Source organism: Trichosurus vulpecula, chromosome 2, assembly GCF_011100635.1.
Source record: "Trichosurus vulpecula isolate mTriVul1 chromosome 2, mTriVul1.pri, whole genome shotgun sequence".
Classification (NCBI taxonomy): domain Eukaryota; kingdom Metazoa; phylum Chordata; class Mammalia; order Diprotodontia; family Phalangeridae; genus Trichosurus; species Trichosurus vulpecula.
In genome coordinates, this window is record NC_050574.1 from 366,700,716 (window position 1) to 366,716,395 (window position 15,680).

At 38.2% G+C, this 15,680-nt stretch overlaps 1 protein-coding gene across 7 annotated transcripts in view; it reads right to left on the minus strand.

Moving 5' to 3' along the window:
- The window catches only part of SYNJ1 (synaptojanin 1), a 120,852-nt gene extending 113,875 nt beyond the window's left edge, over positions 1-6,977 (minus strand). For 6 of the 7 annotated variants that reach the window (XM_036743172.1, XM_036743173.1, XM_036743168.1 and 3 more), the window contains exons 1-2: positions 6,752-6,877; positions 5,650-5,792 (exon numbers count right to left, since the gene is read on the minus strand). In XM_036743172.1, coding sequence (XP_036599067.1) covers positions 5,650-5,773 — 124 coding nt within the window. In that variant the 5' untranslated portion in view covers positions 5,774-5,792; positions 6,752-6,877. Of the gene's footprint in view, positions 1-5,649; positions 5,793-6,751 lie in introns of all 7 variants that reach the window. The other variant, XM_036743171.1, reaches the window with a different exon arrangement.
- Positions 6,978-15,680: the final 8,703 nt, after the last annotated feature.

A 15,680-nucleotide genomic window follows, 5' to 3' on the forward strand; every position in this document is an offset into this window, starting at 1 on the left:
TAGGACTGGAGTAAAGCAGAACTTAGCAGAGTTTTATCTAGGCAGTAACTACTCTACTATACTGTAGAGAATTCTATTGTAAGCTTGTTCTAAAGTGTAGCTTGTGCTTGTGCTAACATTCAAATAAATGCTCAGATAAAAAAACAAATGTTTTGTACCAAAAGTCATCCATCTATTTTATGTTAAATTCTTAACTTAGCTATAAATCAAAACTTTAACTAACATTTTAATATCTACAAGTGTATCTTGAAAGCTATAATTAACATTTCAACTTAAACCAAATACCCTAATTTTAAAATATAACTCTCAGAAATTCTACTGGTATTCAAATACATGTAACTCAAGGGCAAAAAAAAATTTAAATTGACAAGAGCTATAAATGATATTTTATAAGATCAGAAAGGAACAGTGAAAAAGTTATTGGTTTATTATTTTAATTGAGTTTTATTTTTCTCTCTCTTCCTTTAATTTTGTTAGGACAATTAATTTTATAATAAGGTAGTTATTTGGTAAACGGACTTTGCCTTTCAAATCTATTTTATCTAGAAGTTAAAACCTAGTGTGAATTAATCTTTTTTTTTTAACAGATTCACTTTCAAAAGAAAGTGACCCTTAACACAACAATTTCATATTTGAGAAACTGTTAACAAGGAGAACAAAAAGGAGAATTTAATATATCGATAAACATTTAATTAATTAAAAATTAAACACTTCATGCTACTTATTTTTGACAGCCCCTGAGCCCATACTGGTCGAAATCTTTTTTTTTCCTTGAACTTTAAAATGCTTGTTTCATATCATGCAGAAACGAGTTTAAGGAAACAACTCCAAGCCAGTGGGCATGCCATCTTAAATTACTTGTACCTAAAAGTCACCCTACCAACTATCATCTTTACAAAATTGTAAGTAAGTAAACAACTATAGAAAATTATGTTAGGAAAGTTACTACAAAATGGCTTGGGCTTTGTACTGAAGTTTACACATATACCATCTTAAAACCTGCTATGCTATAAGAATTCAGAGATCAATGTAGACAAATAATTTAAGAAAATTTTCATGAAAGTGATGGGACTTAAATTTGTCCTAGAAAAATGGGCAAGAGAGGATACCGAGGAATGGGTAAGATAGCAAGATAATACAAGCAAAGGTTAGAACAATTCATTAGGGAGACAGGAGATTCCAATGGTTTTGTCACTCTAATTCCTTACTCTCATTCTCCATCTGCTGCCAAGTCTAGAAGATTCTACCTTCATAGTATCTTTCAAGTGAACCCACTTCTCTCCTCTGACACCGTCACCATCCTGGTTTAGGACCTCATCACCTCACAAATGGAGTACTGAAAAAGCCTTCTGACTGGACTCTCTACCTAGCCCTATCCTTTATCTCCATTCATCTTCCATTCAACTGCCAGAGATTAGTCTGACCATATCAAACCTCAGGTACAAGGTTTGACAATATCACTTCCTATGCCATGTTTGTGGTTATTCAGTCATTTCAACCATGTTCGACTCTTCGTGACTCCATTTGGGGTTTTCTTGGCAAAGATAGTATAATGGTTTGCCATTTCCTTCTCCAGCTCATTTTGTGAATGAAGAACTGAGGCAAACAGGGTTAAGCACCCAGCTAGTATCTACAGCCAGATCTGAACTAAAGATCAGTCTTCCTGACTTCAGGCCCAGCACAATATTCACTGTACTACCTAGATGCCCAATATACTATTCAATAAACTCTAGTATCTATCACCTTCAGGATCAAATATAAAATTCTCTTTGGCTTTTAAAGCCTTTCACAACCTGGATCCTTTCTATCTTTCCAGTATTCTTACATTTTATTCCCCTCCACAAACGTGATCCAGTGATACTAGCCTCTTTGCTGTCCAGACTCCACACATTTTCCACTGCTGTCTCCCATGCCTGGAAGGCTCTCTCCTCATCTCTATTCTCCTGGCTTCCTTCAAGTCTTAGTTCAAATCCCACCTTCTATACGGAGGCTTTTCTGGTCCCCCTTAATGCTAGTGCCTGTCTAAGATTATCTCCAAGTTATCCTGTATACCTTGTTTGTATATAATTGTTTGCATGCTGTCTTCCCCATTGGATTTAGTTCCTTGTAGGCAGTGGTTATTTTTGCTTTTCTGTATATCCCCAAGGCTTGGCACAATGCCTGGCACAAAGTAGGTGTTTAATAAATGCTTGTTGACTTGAGGATATACAAATTACTAAGAACCTTCTGTTTTTTTATCCTGAGGCCAACTGAGAACTACTAAAGTTTAGGGTAGTAGAATGGATGTTTTAGGAAGATTCCTGTAACAAATTAGTATTTGTTAGTATACAGTACAGAACTGAAGGTAAGGAAATAGACTTAAGGCAAGGAAACCACTAGGACTCTTTTCCTAGCATATACTTTATAACCACCGATCAACCAAGAAACATTTGCTATTGTTGGTAAGGAAGGGAAAACCATTCAAAATATACCTCAAGGAAATCTGATTTCATTAGTGCGGTTACTCCCTCAAATGATTGTTAGAGTAGCTGCTCTATGACTTGGTAGATGGTCTTCAAGAAATACTGAAAAATTCAGTTCATTCAGGACACCTGGTAATGAGGTTTTCCAAACTTAGACTTCTACTTTCAGATATATTACCAGGTCTATACTTGAAACTTTCTAGAGCTTCACTAGTATAGCCTTTAAGAATGGAGAATCATCTTCACCTTATAATGTATTAGTAGAAAAGTATTTAATTATAATATGTGTTTTGGTATTTATCCTGAGACTAAATGCCAAACGAACTTTTAAAGGAAACTTTTAATGGGGTATTTCTGTAACCATTATTTCAAACTTTTCGTTAGTACTTGAATCATCTTCTCTAGGAGAATGAATGAGCTACTAAAAAATTGTTTTAATCTTTATAGAAAGAATAAATCCACTTAATTTTTCCTTGAAAGAAATGTACAAGTGATTTAAATCTAAAAGGAAATGAACAGGAATAGTAACTAACCCAATTGTTTCTGCAAAAATTTACATTCAATGATGTTGAGTGAAGTGAGTAGAACAAGGACACAGTAACCAGTACACAGGAACAGCCAAACTGTGTGATGACTGACTTTGATAGATTTAGCTCTTCTCAGCAATGCAAGGACCCAAAACAACTCTGAAAGACTCATGACTCATCTACATCCAGAGAAAGAAATATGGAGTCTGAATGCAGATCGAAGCATACTATTTGCCCTCTTTTTTTGTTTTGTTTTTTCTTTCTCATGGTTCCTCCCATTCAAATTCTTCTATACAACATGACTAATGTGAAAATATGTTTAATAAGAATGTATATGTAGAGCCTATCTCAGATTGCACACAGTATTGGGGAGGGGAGAAAAGAGGGAGGTGGAGAAAATTTAAAACTTACAGAAGTGAATGTTGAAAACCAAAAATAAATAAATTAATTTACGAAAAAATTTAAGTTCAAATATTGAGAAATTTTCAAACAGAGTCTCATTTTCAGATGATGTTTTTTTTCCTTTGAGCATTATCTGATAAGGGAATCCCTTTACATCACCATATAGTTTAACATAGAACTAGCATATATATTCAAAATCATGATTATTTCTAGGTTTTCTGTCTTGGGGTTAAAAATCTAACATGAATCCTTCAAGATTAAAAAAAAATGATCAGCAAATACATATTTAACTCATAGCACAAGTTCCAATATGACTTAGAACAAGGAGGAAGATATGGATAAAATCTTTTCCTAGTAGGAGACTTCATTTTCAAAATGAGCAGGTTATACTAAAGTTTCTTCCAATAATAATAGTTGTCTTCTTCATTGGCACATGGCAGTTACTATCTCATCACTCTTAAAAATGATGAATAAGAAAAAAAAATTTTAAGTTTCAAAAAAATGATGGATAAGAAAGAATGAAATATATTTTGTCAATTTCTTCTATTTGTTGAATAAATAATTTCCATTCACAACTGTATTGTCCATGTAGGAGCAGGATGAATAGATGACATGTTTATCAAATGTGCAGATTATGGATTGTACTGGATGCCAGAATTGGGATCCAAAGAAACCAAAAACTACAACACAGCAGTCAAGTCTAATATGAAATGTAACAGGGATAAACATGAAGTCTTATATTTGATTTCAAAAAATCAATTTCACACCTATAAAATGGAGGAAGAAGAGGTGCAACGGAAAGATGGCTGGATTTGTAGTCAGAGGATCTGGGTTCAAATATCAACTCTGCTACTTACTACTTGTGGGACTCTAGGTCAAGTCACTGAAACTCTCTGGGCTCACGTTTTCTCATCTGTAAGACTAGGTAACCTCTGAGGTCCCTTCCAGTCCAATCAAGTCAAGTCAAGAAGCATTTATTAAGCCCATATTATGTGCCAGGCACTGTGTTAAGTGCTGAGAATCTAAAACAGCTCAAAACAGTAACATTGATTCTTTGATGGATCTGTGACAAAATTTAGTCTTAAGTTACAAACATTTGGAATTCAGATAAGATTACGAGGACAAGTCATAATTTAAAACATCTGCAAGGACGCTTTGAGGAGATAGTTGCAAAAAACATTTTGAGCTTCCAAATATATAATAAAACCTTTATCCTCCCATGTCCTTGATTCTACTTCTTCCAAAGTGGTATAAATGAATACCCATGAAAATTTTAATTACGAATGACTGTTATTAAAGCACTTCAGTATAAAAATAGAGTTCCTCCTCCAGTACATTAAAATAAAGCTATATTTCAAACCTGTTCCAGCCTCTCTCCCCAAACAGTATAAACTAATAAAGTTTTGCTACGGTATCACATTAGCTCATTAACTGTCAATAATATCATCACTGAAGTCTAAATAACTCTTAAGATATGTCATCAATTGGCTCAATGTTTCAATAATACCTGAAAAACAACAGCCAATATTTAAATGCAGCTTTTTTAAAAAGTTAAATGAGATAGGTAAAGTGATAAACTGACTTTAGAATAGTAAAACCTCACTAAATGAGAAGTAACTGTTACCAGGAAGAACCTCTAGACCTGACTGGCTGATATATCCCAAATTTGCTGGGTACACTATAAAATTAGAAGAGCTGATAAATATTCAAATTAAACATTTAATTTTTTTCCTCCCTCTTCCACTAACTGCAGTAGTCTATTAAGTTCTTTCCTATTAACTTGTTAATATTAGCTATTTTAAAAACACAAAGATCAGCAACCACATATAACTCATTAAATTTCAACCTGAAATGTAAAGAAAGGATTCTAGTAGGATACTCTGCTTGCGGATTGACTGATAACCTTCAAAATTGTACAGAGACCTTCCCAGTAGATTTCAACATCAATAGCATAGAAAAAAAAAAAAACTAATTCATTATAGCAGCAGCCTCAACTCAGAGGGTTTGATACAGTACGAATTATTCATTTTACTTAGAAGATACAACAAAAATCTAACTTCAAAAAATATTTCGGCGTGGAAGAAAATGAAAAATTCATTAGAAAGGCGTTAGGATGAAAAAAAGATTAAAATAACTTAGTAAAATCGAAGACAATTTAGGACGTTTGTTGATGGTCTATAAACAAAATGGTTGAATTTACATTGTTCCAAATCAATCTAGCTGTCATAACGTTCAATAATATAGACGCGGGGACTTACAGAGCACTGCTACAGCACCAGACTCAAACATGAGACATTCTTCCTTGTGCCTAGTTTCCACCATGAGACTGAATGGTGCAGGATCCAGTTTCTGATAGATTCGAAATCCTTTGCTGAACGCCATTCTTTCTTCCGAGGCAGCCCTGGGAAAGCCAAGAGCAGCAAATGAAGCTGATGCTCCCCTCTGCAGTACTGACCGCAAAGCACCAAGAAATTTCTGGCAGGTTTTGCGTGGGTCTTTCTGTCTGTTTGGGGTGATAGGGAAGGGGAAGGGGAAGGGGAAGGGAGAAAGAGAAGAGAGACTGAAACGAAAAAAAAACAAAACCCACCACTTCATTTTTACCAAAAAAAAAAAGGGGGGGGGTTCAGTTCTCATGACAAGGCAGGGCTTAATTTCATCACTTAGAAGCCCCAGTGCTGTTTTGACATATAATATGGGATCCTTACAGAAAGGGAAAATTATGGAGCTTCATTTATTGGGAAATGATTTATCAGCTTCTTGCTTAATACGTTATAAATATGTATGTGTGTGCATATATATTTTAAAGGAAACTTCAATTGGCCCCAGTGGGAGGAAGAGAAAGAAAAAGAGTTGACGCGGAAGATTAAAATGGAAAATACCGAGTCTCCAGAGGGGAGGAGGGAGGGACGGAGATGATCTAACAAAACCTCCCGGGGAGCTGAGGCACAGTCGGGAAAGCAGAGGTCACCGGCTCCCTTTCAAGGACCCTCGACCCCTGAGATTCCAGGGGAAGCTGCTGCAAGGGTCCGACGGTGGGCGAAGGGCTGGCCGCCCCCACCCCCGACCTCGGCCCCAGCTCTCACACACACGAATCGGGTAAGACAAGGGGGAGAAGCCGCCCGGACCCCCCAGCCCGGGGGGCTGTCACTCGGGGACGCTGGCTCCCCGGGGGGCGGGCGAGCCCCTCCATTTTGAGCGAGCAGAGAGAACCGCGGAGGCGCGCCCGCACGGCGGCCCCTGACAGCGGCTGTCACGACCTCCCCGTGTCCCCTCGCGGTCGCTCGCAGCCGGCTCCCTTCCTCTCCCGCTGCCCCGCCGAGAAGCCGCCGCCGCCCCGCCCGGACCCGCCCGGGCCTCTACCTGAGCCACCTCTGGCGCTGTCAGGCTGCTCCCCAGGCGGCTCGAGGCTCCGGTGGCGCCCCAGTCAGCCCGCCTGCCGTGGGCTCGCCCCGGCTCCCACAGCCCAGCTGCCCGGGTTGCCCGTGTCCCTGGCACTGGCGCCGCCGCCGCCGGAACCGTCACTTCCGCTCCGGAGGGGCCATCTCTTCCGCATTGCGCAGCCTACAGAGTCTGGAGGGTCCAGCCCGCTGCGGGGCGGGGGGGAGTGTGAGAGAGCGGCTGGTGAGGGCCCGCCTCCTGGAGGTGTCAATGTTTCCCCTTCGGCTCCTCCCCCCAGTCTGTGACTCCTCAGAGCCCGGCTCCTCCACTGCCCCCTTCTCTCTGCTGGGATATTGGAATTAGGAGGAGCTGTCCTTTCCCCTCCCATGTATGGAGATCTTAAGGATTAAGTGTTCTCTCTCCAAAGGGCATCATATAATTTTATTTTTTCCACCTTCTAATATATTTTACGTTTTCCAGTTACGTGTAAAAACAATTTTAACATTTTTTTTTTCAAATTTTGATTTCCAAATTCTCTCTCATTGGGGAGGCTAGCAATTTGACACAGGTTGTTAGGAACATATGCTTTTAAAGGAACCTTGTCTAACCCCATAATTTAACAGATTAAAAAAAGAGCTATTGTTCATCTTGAATTCCTCCCCCGGCTGCAGTCCTCACTCTACTCCCTGACTTTGCGATCGATACCTCAGAAACCTCTCCACTCCAGAAGCTCCCGCTTGTCCTAAACTTCAGACTTTAGAAGCAGCTTCTCCCCTTGATTGCCTGGTTCCTCCCAGAACCTCTCTTTTAAAGAGGCAATCCAGGCCACTCTTCATTCCCCTTTGTACTTATATTAGAATATAAAAAATTCACCTTAATTTTGATGATTCGATATATTAGTTTAAAACCTAGGCCAGCCAACCAGCAAAGGACAGTCACTTCAAAACTTGCATTACTTTGAAACAAACCATCTTTATAAAATAGGTTTTGGTCAAAAATCTTTTTAAAAGGTTTCATAATTTAGACTAGCAGTTCTCAAAGCGTGATCTGGCCCCATTTGGGGGGGGGGGAGGAACGGTGGGACATGAAGCCCCCTTTATAGGTCTGCAAGTTCAATACTATTTTCGCAGCAATACTGAGAAGTTATTTGGCGGCAGCTAGGTGGCGCAGTGGGTAGAGTACCGGCCCTGGATTCAGGAGGACCTGCGTTCAAATGCGGCCTCAGACACTTGACACATTTACTAGCTGTGTGACCTTGGGCAAGTCACTTAACCCCAATTGCCCTGCCTTCCCCCCTGCAAAAAAAAAAAAAAAGTTATTTGCCTGTTAAAATACTCTTTCCTTTTCCAATTACATATCCCTGCTATGAGGCTGGATTTTCTTGATAAGCTTCCATCAAAATATATTATAATAGATTGATTGCAGAAACAGATATGAGAATAGAGCTGTCTTCTATAAAGCCAAATATTAAAGAGAGTTGCAAAAATATGCAAAGCAATGCCACCTGATTAAATTGGGGGGTAGGGATTAGGTTCTTTCTCATAAATATGTTAATATATAATGGGTTTATTATGCTTAAATGAACTTTTGAAATCTTGTCAGTTTAAATTTATAATATGGTAAATATTGATGGATATAATCCACATAAATGAAAAAAATCTTTGGTGTGCTCAGTAATTTTTAAGAGACTAAAGGGGTCTTGAGACCAAAAAGGTTCAGAACTGTGTTTTAGACCATGAATTCTTAAGATGTTTTTTGTGTCATGGACCCCTGTGGCAGTCTAGTGAAGCATAATATAAAAATACACAGGATTATGATGGAAACCAATTATATTGAAGTACAACTATAGATAAAGCATCGTGCTAAACACTAGGAATTCAAATATAAGCAGAAAGAAAGACAGTTTCTTCCCTCAGGTGGAAGGTGCCCAAGAGGAAGCAAGGCATAAAAAGTTCAGAGAATCAGAAGTCAGGAGCAGAACTAAGTTAGAAGTGAACATAGCTAGACTAAGTATTTCATCAAATGGTTTTGGAAAAGATAGAGGTGGAAAAATCCAAAGAGTCAAAGCTGGAGCCAGTTTAGACATGCTCAATGTATTTTTCCTATCTATTTTTTCTGATACCTATCTACATTGACACAAAGGACTTTTTATATCCCCAGGTGAAGAAAAGCTGATTTAGTCTATAAACATCCACTGGATCCCACTATTTTGTGTTGTCCAGTAAGAGACCAACAGTGCACTTACCTAATATAACGCTGTTAGCAAAACTTTAATATCATTCCTTAAAGACATAGATGAATTGATGAAAAATGAGATAAGCAGAACCAAAATCGTACACAGTAATAGCAGTGTTGTAAGACTGATCAATTATGAAAGACTTAGCTACTCTAATCAATACAGTGATCCAAGACAATTCCAAAGGACTCATGATGAAATAAGTGATTCATATCCAGAGAGAGAACTGATGAACTCTGAGTGCACATTGAAGCATACTTTTTTCAGTATATTTTTTCTTGCCCTTTTAATATTTACAACATAGTCAATATGGAAATGTTTTGCATGTCTTCACATGTATAATTGATATAATATTGCTTGCCTTTTCAATAGGAAGGGCAGGGGGTGAATTTGGAACTCAAAATGTAAACACATTTTTATTAAAAAATAATAAAAAATATACTCCCCCCCACCCCAATACACTCCCCATTCCCTAGATAAATGGTAAGAAAAATCACTGGCTTCTGAGTAAAAGATAAAAATGTTGATTCTTTATTCCACCCAAAATGGTATTTTTTCTTGGAGCTTAGAGTCAATCCAGTTCAGCAAACATTTTATGTGGCAAGAGAATTTATAGCTCAGGCCTCTTGCTGCCACGGTGATAAGAGAAAGTCTGTGATGGGAAACTCTGGCTCAGCCTTGCCATCACTATAGTAAGGTTACACTATTCCAATCCCTGTTTTGATCTTTCCAGATTTTGTTCCTGGAAGCTCAAGTCAGCTGTAGACGCCTGTATCTTCTCCCTTCTGTTTGTTACTTGTTCTCAGACATGTATACTCTTATCTTCCTCTGGTGCTCTCAGTAAAATTCTACTTTTCTTTGCTACTTATGTAGTCACTTTCTATAAATGGTTGCTGAAACTGATGCTTGAGGCTCTCTGACTTTTCATGCAGATGAGCCTATGATCTTAGCACAAAATCTGCAGATAACATTTCTGAATGTTGACTGTATGATTAGTAGGAGTACCGAATCAATGGACACTTTGATCATTTTCTATCACAATAAGAACCTACTAGTATTCAGTACCTAGTATGTATTGTGCTAGGCCAAAAGAAACAATCCATAAGAAATAATTCCTACTTTGAAGAAGCTTACAATTGAATAAGGAAGATAATGAAGGACACAGCTACACTACGAATTCAAATGGGCTCAGTGAATCAGCTTGGTGTGACATCCATTGATTTGATAAGCATTTAAGCCCACCATGTCCAAGGCAATATGCTAGGGATAAGGATAAAAAGACAAAAAGGAAACTGGTCCCTGACCATTGGAGGAAGGTGAAAGAACTCAAATATAGATACAAAACATATACAAAGTAAATTAATTTGAGGGATTAATTATTAAGCAACTGGAACAGAAGGGGAGATAAGGAAAGGCCTCTTGAAGGAGGAAGTCCTTGGTGGGCCTTGATAAAAGTCAGAGTCCAAGCAGCTGAGGTGAGAACTTCATTCTAAGAAGTAGGACATGCATAAAGGTGAGGAAGAAGAGGTAGAATGTCACATTCCAGAGCACCACGTACGAAGTATGACAGTTTGGCTAGAATACAGAGTGAGGAAGAATATGAAATCAATCTGGAAGGATAGTTTGGAATGGGATTGCCAAGGGTTTTAAATGCAGACAATAGAGAGCCACTGAAGGTTCCTGAGAAAGAAATAACATGGTCAGAGCTGTGTTTTAATGATAGCAATCTGGACTTTCAGCCAAGAGAGCCGTCTTGGTGGGGAGGAAAACTACCCAGCTTCCACATACCTACTCCAACAACACCCTGAAGTTTATACCAGATCAAATAATGGAGAAGAGAAGGGAATTAGCATTTATACAGAGCTTACTATGTGCCAGGCACTGTACTAAGCACTTTTTACAAATATTACCTCATTTAATCCTCACAACCCGGAAAGGTAGGTACGATCATTATCCTCATTTTCCAGTTGAGGAAACTGAGGCACCAGTGACTAGCCCAGGGTCACACAGCTAGTATGTGTTTGAGGCCATATTGGAACTCACTCCTGACTCTAGCCCCAGTGCTCAATAAATTATGCCATCAGTTACCTCCAGTAATCAAGAAATCCAATGAAAAACCATGTCTTCTTCCACCTTAGTACTACACAAGAGGTCATGCAGAATCCTGAGGACAATAGCAAAGCGGTGCTGCCAATGCAAGGTACTTTCCAACCCAATCAAAGATAGGTCAAGGAACTTAGTAACTTGCAAGGCTCTGAATCTGGAGAGAGTAAGAGCTGAGGGATCCCCTGAGAAAGCCTAAGGTGGTCAAACAGCCCCAGGCTGGGGTCCTTGAATGTCCAAGGGAGTGGCAGTAGGCAGTAACCAATGACTACTTTGGTGCCACAATGTTCAGAAATGGAAACAAGAGCCTAGAAGTTGTGACATACCTAAGACTGTCCTGAGATACCATCAAGGGCTTTGAAAATCCAGAATTCTGAACTTCAAAAATTAGAACCCTTGAAGGTTAGTGCAGGAACTTAAAGGATCCAAGGCTAGAACAAAGAGCATCAATGACCTCAACCTAAAGGGCAGGAGGGAGCAAAGCATGCATGGTCTTGGCACAAAGTCCCAATTAAGAACTAAAGCTGGAAAGATGAAATAGTGAAAACATTAACCAATATAAACAAAGCCACTATTGTAAATCTAGAAATCACCGAAAAGAAGTAAATAATTGAAAATTGCCAACACTCAAAGGAAAAAATGGACTTTCCACAAGAACCACATAAATACCTGGAAGAAATGAAACAAGAGGAGGAAAAAGGAAATTAAAAACTCAGGAGGAAATAATTAAAAGAACAAGTAGCCTAGAAGAGAAAGTGATAAACCTTACCTAAGTGAAATACTTCTTCAAAACTAGAATAGGTCAAACTGAAAAAATCAATGACTTCATAAGAAAAGAAATATTTGAATAAAATCAAAGTTTTAAGAATAGAAGAAAATGTCTGATATTAAAAAAAAAAACAAACAACCCAACAACCTCAGAAAACAGATCAAGGAGAGATAATTTAGGAGTTGCTGGACTCCCCGAAAACCAAGACCAAAAAAATAGCCTGAGCACTATATTTCAATAAGTCATAAAACTCCCAGATGTTTACCACAGGGTAAAATGATAGAAAGAATCTACTTAAATTATGCCCAAAGGGCAATAAACCTGTGCATACCCTTTGACTCAACAATATCACTAGTAGGTCTGTATCCCAAAGAGATAAAAAAGGGGGGTGTAATAGCAATTTAGATTTGAAGATCTTTCCCACCCATTAACAGGCCATGTGACCTGCTTGTCACAGGAAACCTAAGTCACATGTGGTGGGAGGAGCTTGCTGAGAGGAAAAGGAAGTTGTGTCACAGGAAATGCTGAGAGTGGTTATGACAGAGCCGAGGGAAAGAGAGCAGACCTGTGATAGCTGTACTCTTAAGTTTTTGGGAAGGTCCCAGCACAGGGCAGGAAGGTTATGGGATGGAGTGGTTCTCTGCTGTGTTATTGTGTATTGAATTCTTTGCTGCTGTGATGTTGTGGACTTATTGGTTACGGGATCTGGTTCTCTGGTGTCTGAATAAATGGTTTACTTCTTCTACCTTCTATGTGGAGAGTCTCGTATAATTTATGATACAGAACCACATAGACATTTTGACAATTATCATTTATATTGTGATTATTGCCTTGCTGATATGGGGTGGGGTGGGGGGAACCTATTTGTACAAAAATATTTATAGCAGCTCTTTTTATGGTGGCTAAGAATTGGAAATTGAGGGAATGCCCATCAACCAGGGAATGGCTAAACTAATTGTGGTTATACTATCATATTTCACCACATAATCATTGTCACCACATAATTGCCACATGCTGGGTTTTTTTTCCCCAGTCCAAAAATTTGTTTCTAATCTTTCATCATGTAATCATTGCATGGTATAATTTACCACTTAAAAGGTAAACAGAGCAGCAAAGTATTCACCAGTGGCGTATGGATATGCATTGCATTGCTAGCCGTGAGTCTAGAATTCTCAGCGCATGGGCACTGTCAGTATATTTCTGAAAGCCAATTTGCATTGTTTGTTTAGAGCGCTGCAGTACTAATGGTCTTGTCACTTAACTCAATAAAGAGCCATAGGCACGAGGGGAGTGGGCAGGCAAAGCTGCCATGAGGAAGTCACGTGATATGGTAAGACTTGCATCTTCCCAATTTTAACATATATTCACAAGTATTCCATGCATCCTAATCTTGCGCCAAAGACAGTTTAGTAACAAATGATTTTAAGTGATGCCAGCACAATTTTTTAAAAAAGCCTCACATAATGGTTGCACCCCACTTTTTTGCAAAAAAAATTTGGCATAAACTCTTCGATGATTATGTGGTGAAATATGGTACTATTGAAAACTATTAAGCCATAAACATGACAAGCAGGATGCTTTCCAAAAAACCTGGACTTACACAAATGGATGCAAAACAAAATAAGCAGAACCAAGAGAACATTATACACAGTAACAGCAATATTTTATGATGATCCAAGACAATCCCAAAGGAATGAAGACGAAAAATGCTATCCACCTCCAGAAAAAGTGATGGAGTCTGAATACAGATTTAAGCATACCATTTTTCACTTTCTTGATTTTTTTCATAGTTTTTTTTTGCTTTTTGGTCTATTTCTCTTATGATATAACTAATATGGAAATGTTTTACATAAATGAACATATATAACCCATATCAAATCACTTACTGTCTCAGGGAGCAGGGAGGTGAGGGAGAAAATTTGGAATTCAAAATTTTAAAAAATTGTCAGTAAAAATCCAGAGCTGTCAAGAAAAAAAAAAAAGGTCAAGGATCCAGAGGGAAGCAGTCCAAGTACTTACTGACTACAGTCAAGATCACATAAGATCTGGCAGTCTGATCACAGAATATTATATTCCAAAAGGCAAAAGATACAGATTTAAAAATAAAAATAACTTCTCTAAGGCTGAGTATAATTCCATGGGGGGTGGGGTGGGGGGGAAGAATGAACCATGGACCTTTAATGAAGCATTTAATCAAGCATTTCTCATTAAAAGACCAGAGCTGAGTAGTAACTCTGAAATACAAACCCAAGAGTCCAGCGAAACTTACAAAGGTAAATATATTTAAGCAATTGGAAGGAGCTGGATGATGTAGTGCTCCCATTCTAAAAAAGGAGAAAACAAATGTCCTCAAATGGTACGGAGGGAGTTAAATACTATCCTTCATAATTGGGGTATATGAGAAAATTGTAATAGCATTCATGTAGCATTTAAGTTTTGCACGGAGCTGTGTATACAAACAGGGAGAGAGGGATGGGGAAAAGAAGCATCAGATGAAACTTAGTCTTACCTAAAATGGACAAAAGTATGTTTGAATATACAGAACACATAGTTTGGTGCAAACACATCAAATTCAATAGGGAGAAAAAAAGGAAATGGAGGGCATTAAGATCATTTGCAGGAGAAAAAAGCTACAAGCAAAACAAACTTCATGATTTTGAATGGGGGGAATTTAAATAGGGGGTGAGCAAAGAACTAGAATCCAAGAGGGTATCTCAGATTGCCTCTTATTAGACAACTGGGGAATAACTGAACAAATTCTAATATAGGAATGTAATGGAGTACCACTGCACCATAGCAAATGGCAAGAGATAATTTCAGAGAATTCTGGGTAGTATGAATAAGTAGAACCAGAACTACTTAGACAAAAAAAGCAGTATTTTAAGGAAAAAACAACTTTGAAAAACTTAAGAATTCTTTCAACAGGGCTTATGATGAAGCATATTACTCACCTCCTGATAGAGAATGGATAAACACAAGGTATGAAGCGATATCTTTGGCCACTGTGTGGATGTTTTGCTTAACTACTTGTTACAAGTTGTTTTTTTTTTCCTTTCTCTAGGTTAATGGCGCGGGGGGGGGGGGGGGGGGGGGGGGGGGGGGGGTGTTAGTAACGAGGGTTAACAGGAACACGAACAGTTATTGTGATGCCAAAAAGAGGCTTCCGAAACATTTTTTTTTAAAAATGTACAGTTCAGAAGGAAGCAGATAAGCATGACAGTTGTGAAAATAATATGTAGAATTTATTATATACTTTTTTAAAAAAGAAAGTGATATGAAAGATTTAAGTAGAGAATCTTTATTAATTGTATGAAAATTAATTTTGGTATTAAAGTTCAGAAAAAAAATCACAATTAAAAAGTATCAATTTGGCAACTATGTGGAAGATGAACTGGGGGGAGAAACTAGAGGAAATGAGACCAAATAGCTATTGCAGTAGTCCAGGTGTGAGGGCCTAAACTAGGGTGGTAACTACGTAAAGTGCTTCAAGGTATAGAAAGGTGATAAGGGAAAAATAGCTCCTGGGTTCTAATCACACCTAAGACATCTACTAGCTGCTGGTAACAGTGGGCAAATCACTTAATTTTTCTCTGTGCCTTAACTTCTTCATCAGATGATGGAGATAATAGCACTTGTAAAATATGACAAGGTTCAATTCAACGAGCATTTATTAATGGGTTTACTAGGTTTTGTCATGAAGATCAAATAAGATAATACATGTAAAGAATTTTGCCAATTTTCCAGCACTAGATCATCTCTAGGGTTTCATAGATGATCTTTATGGTTATAATAAAAACTTCATC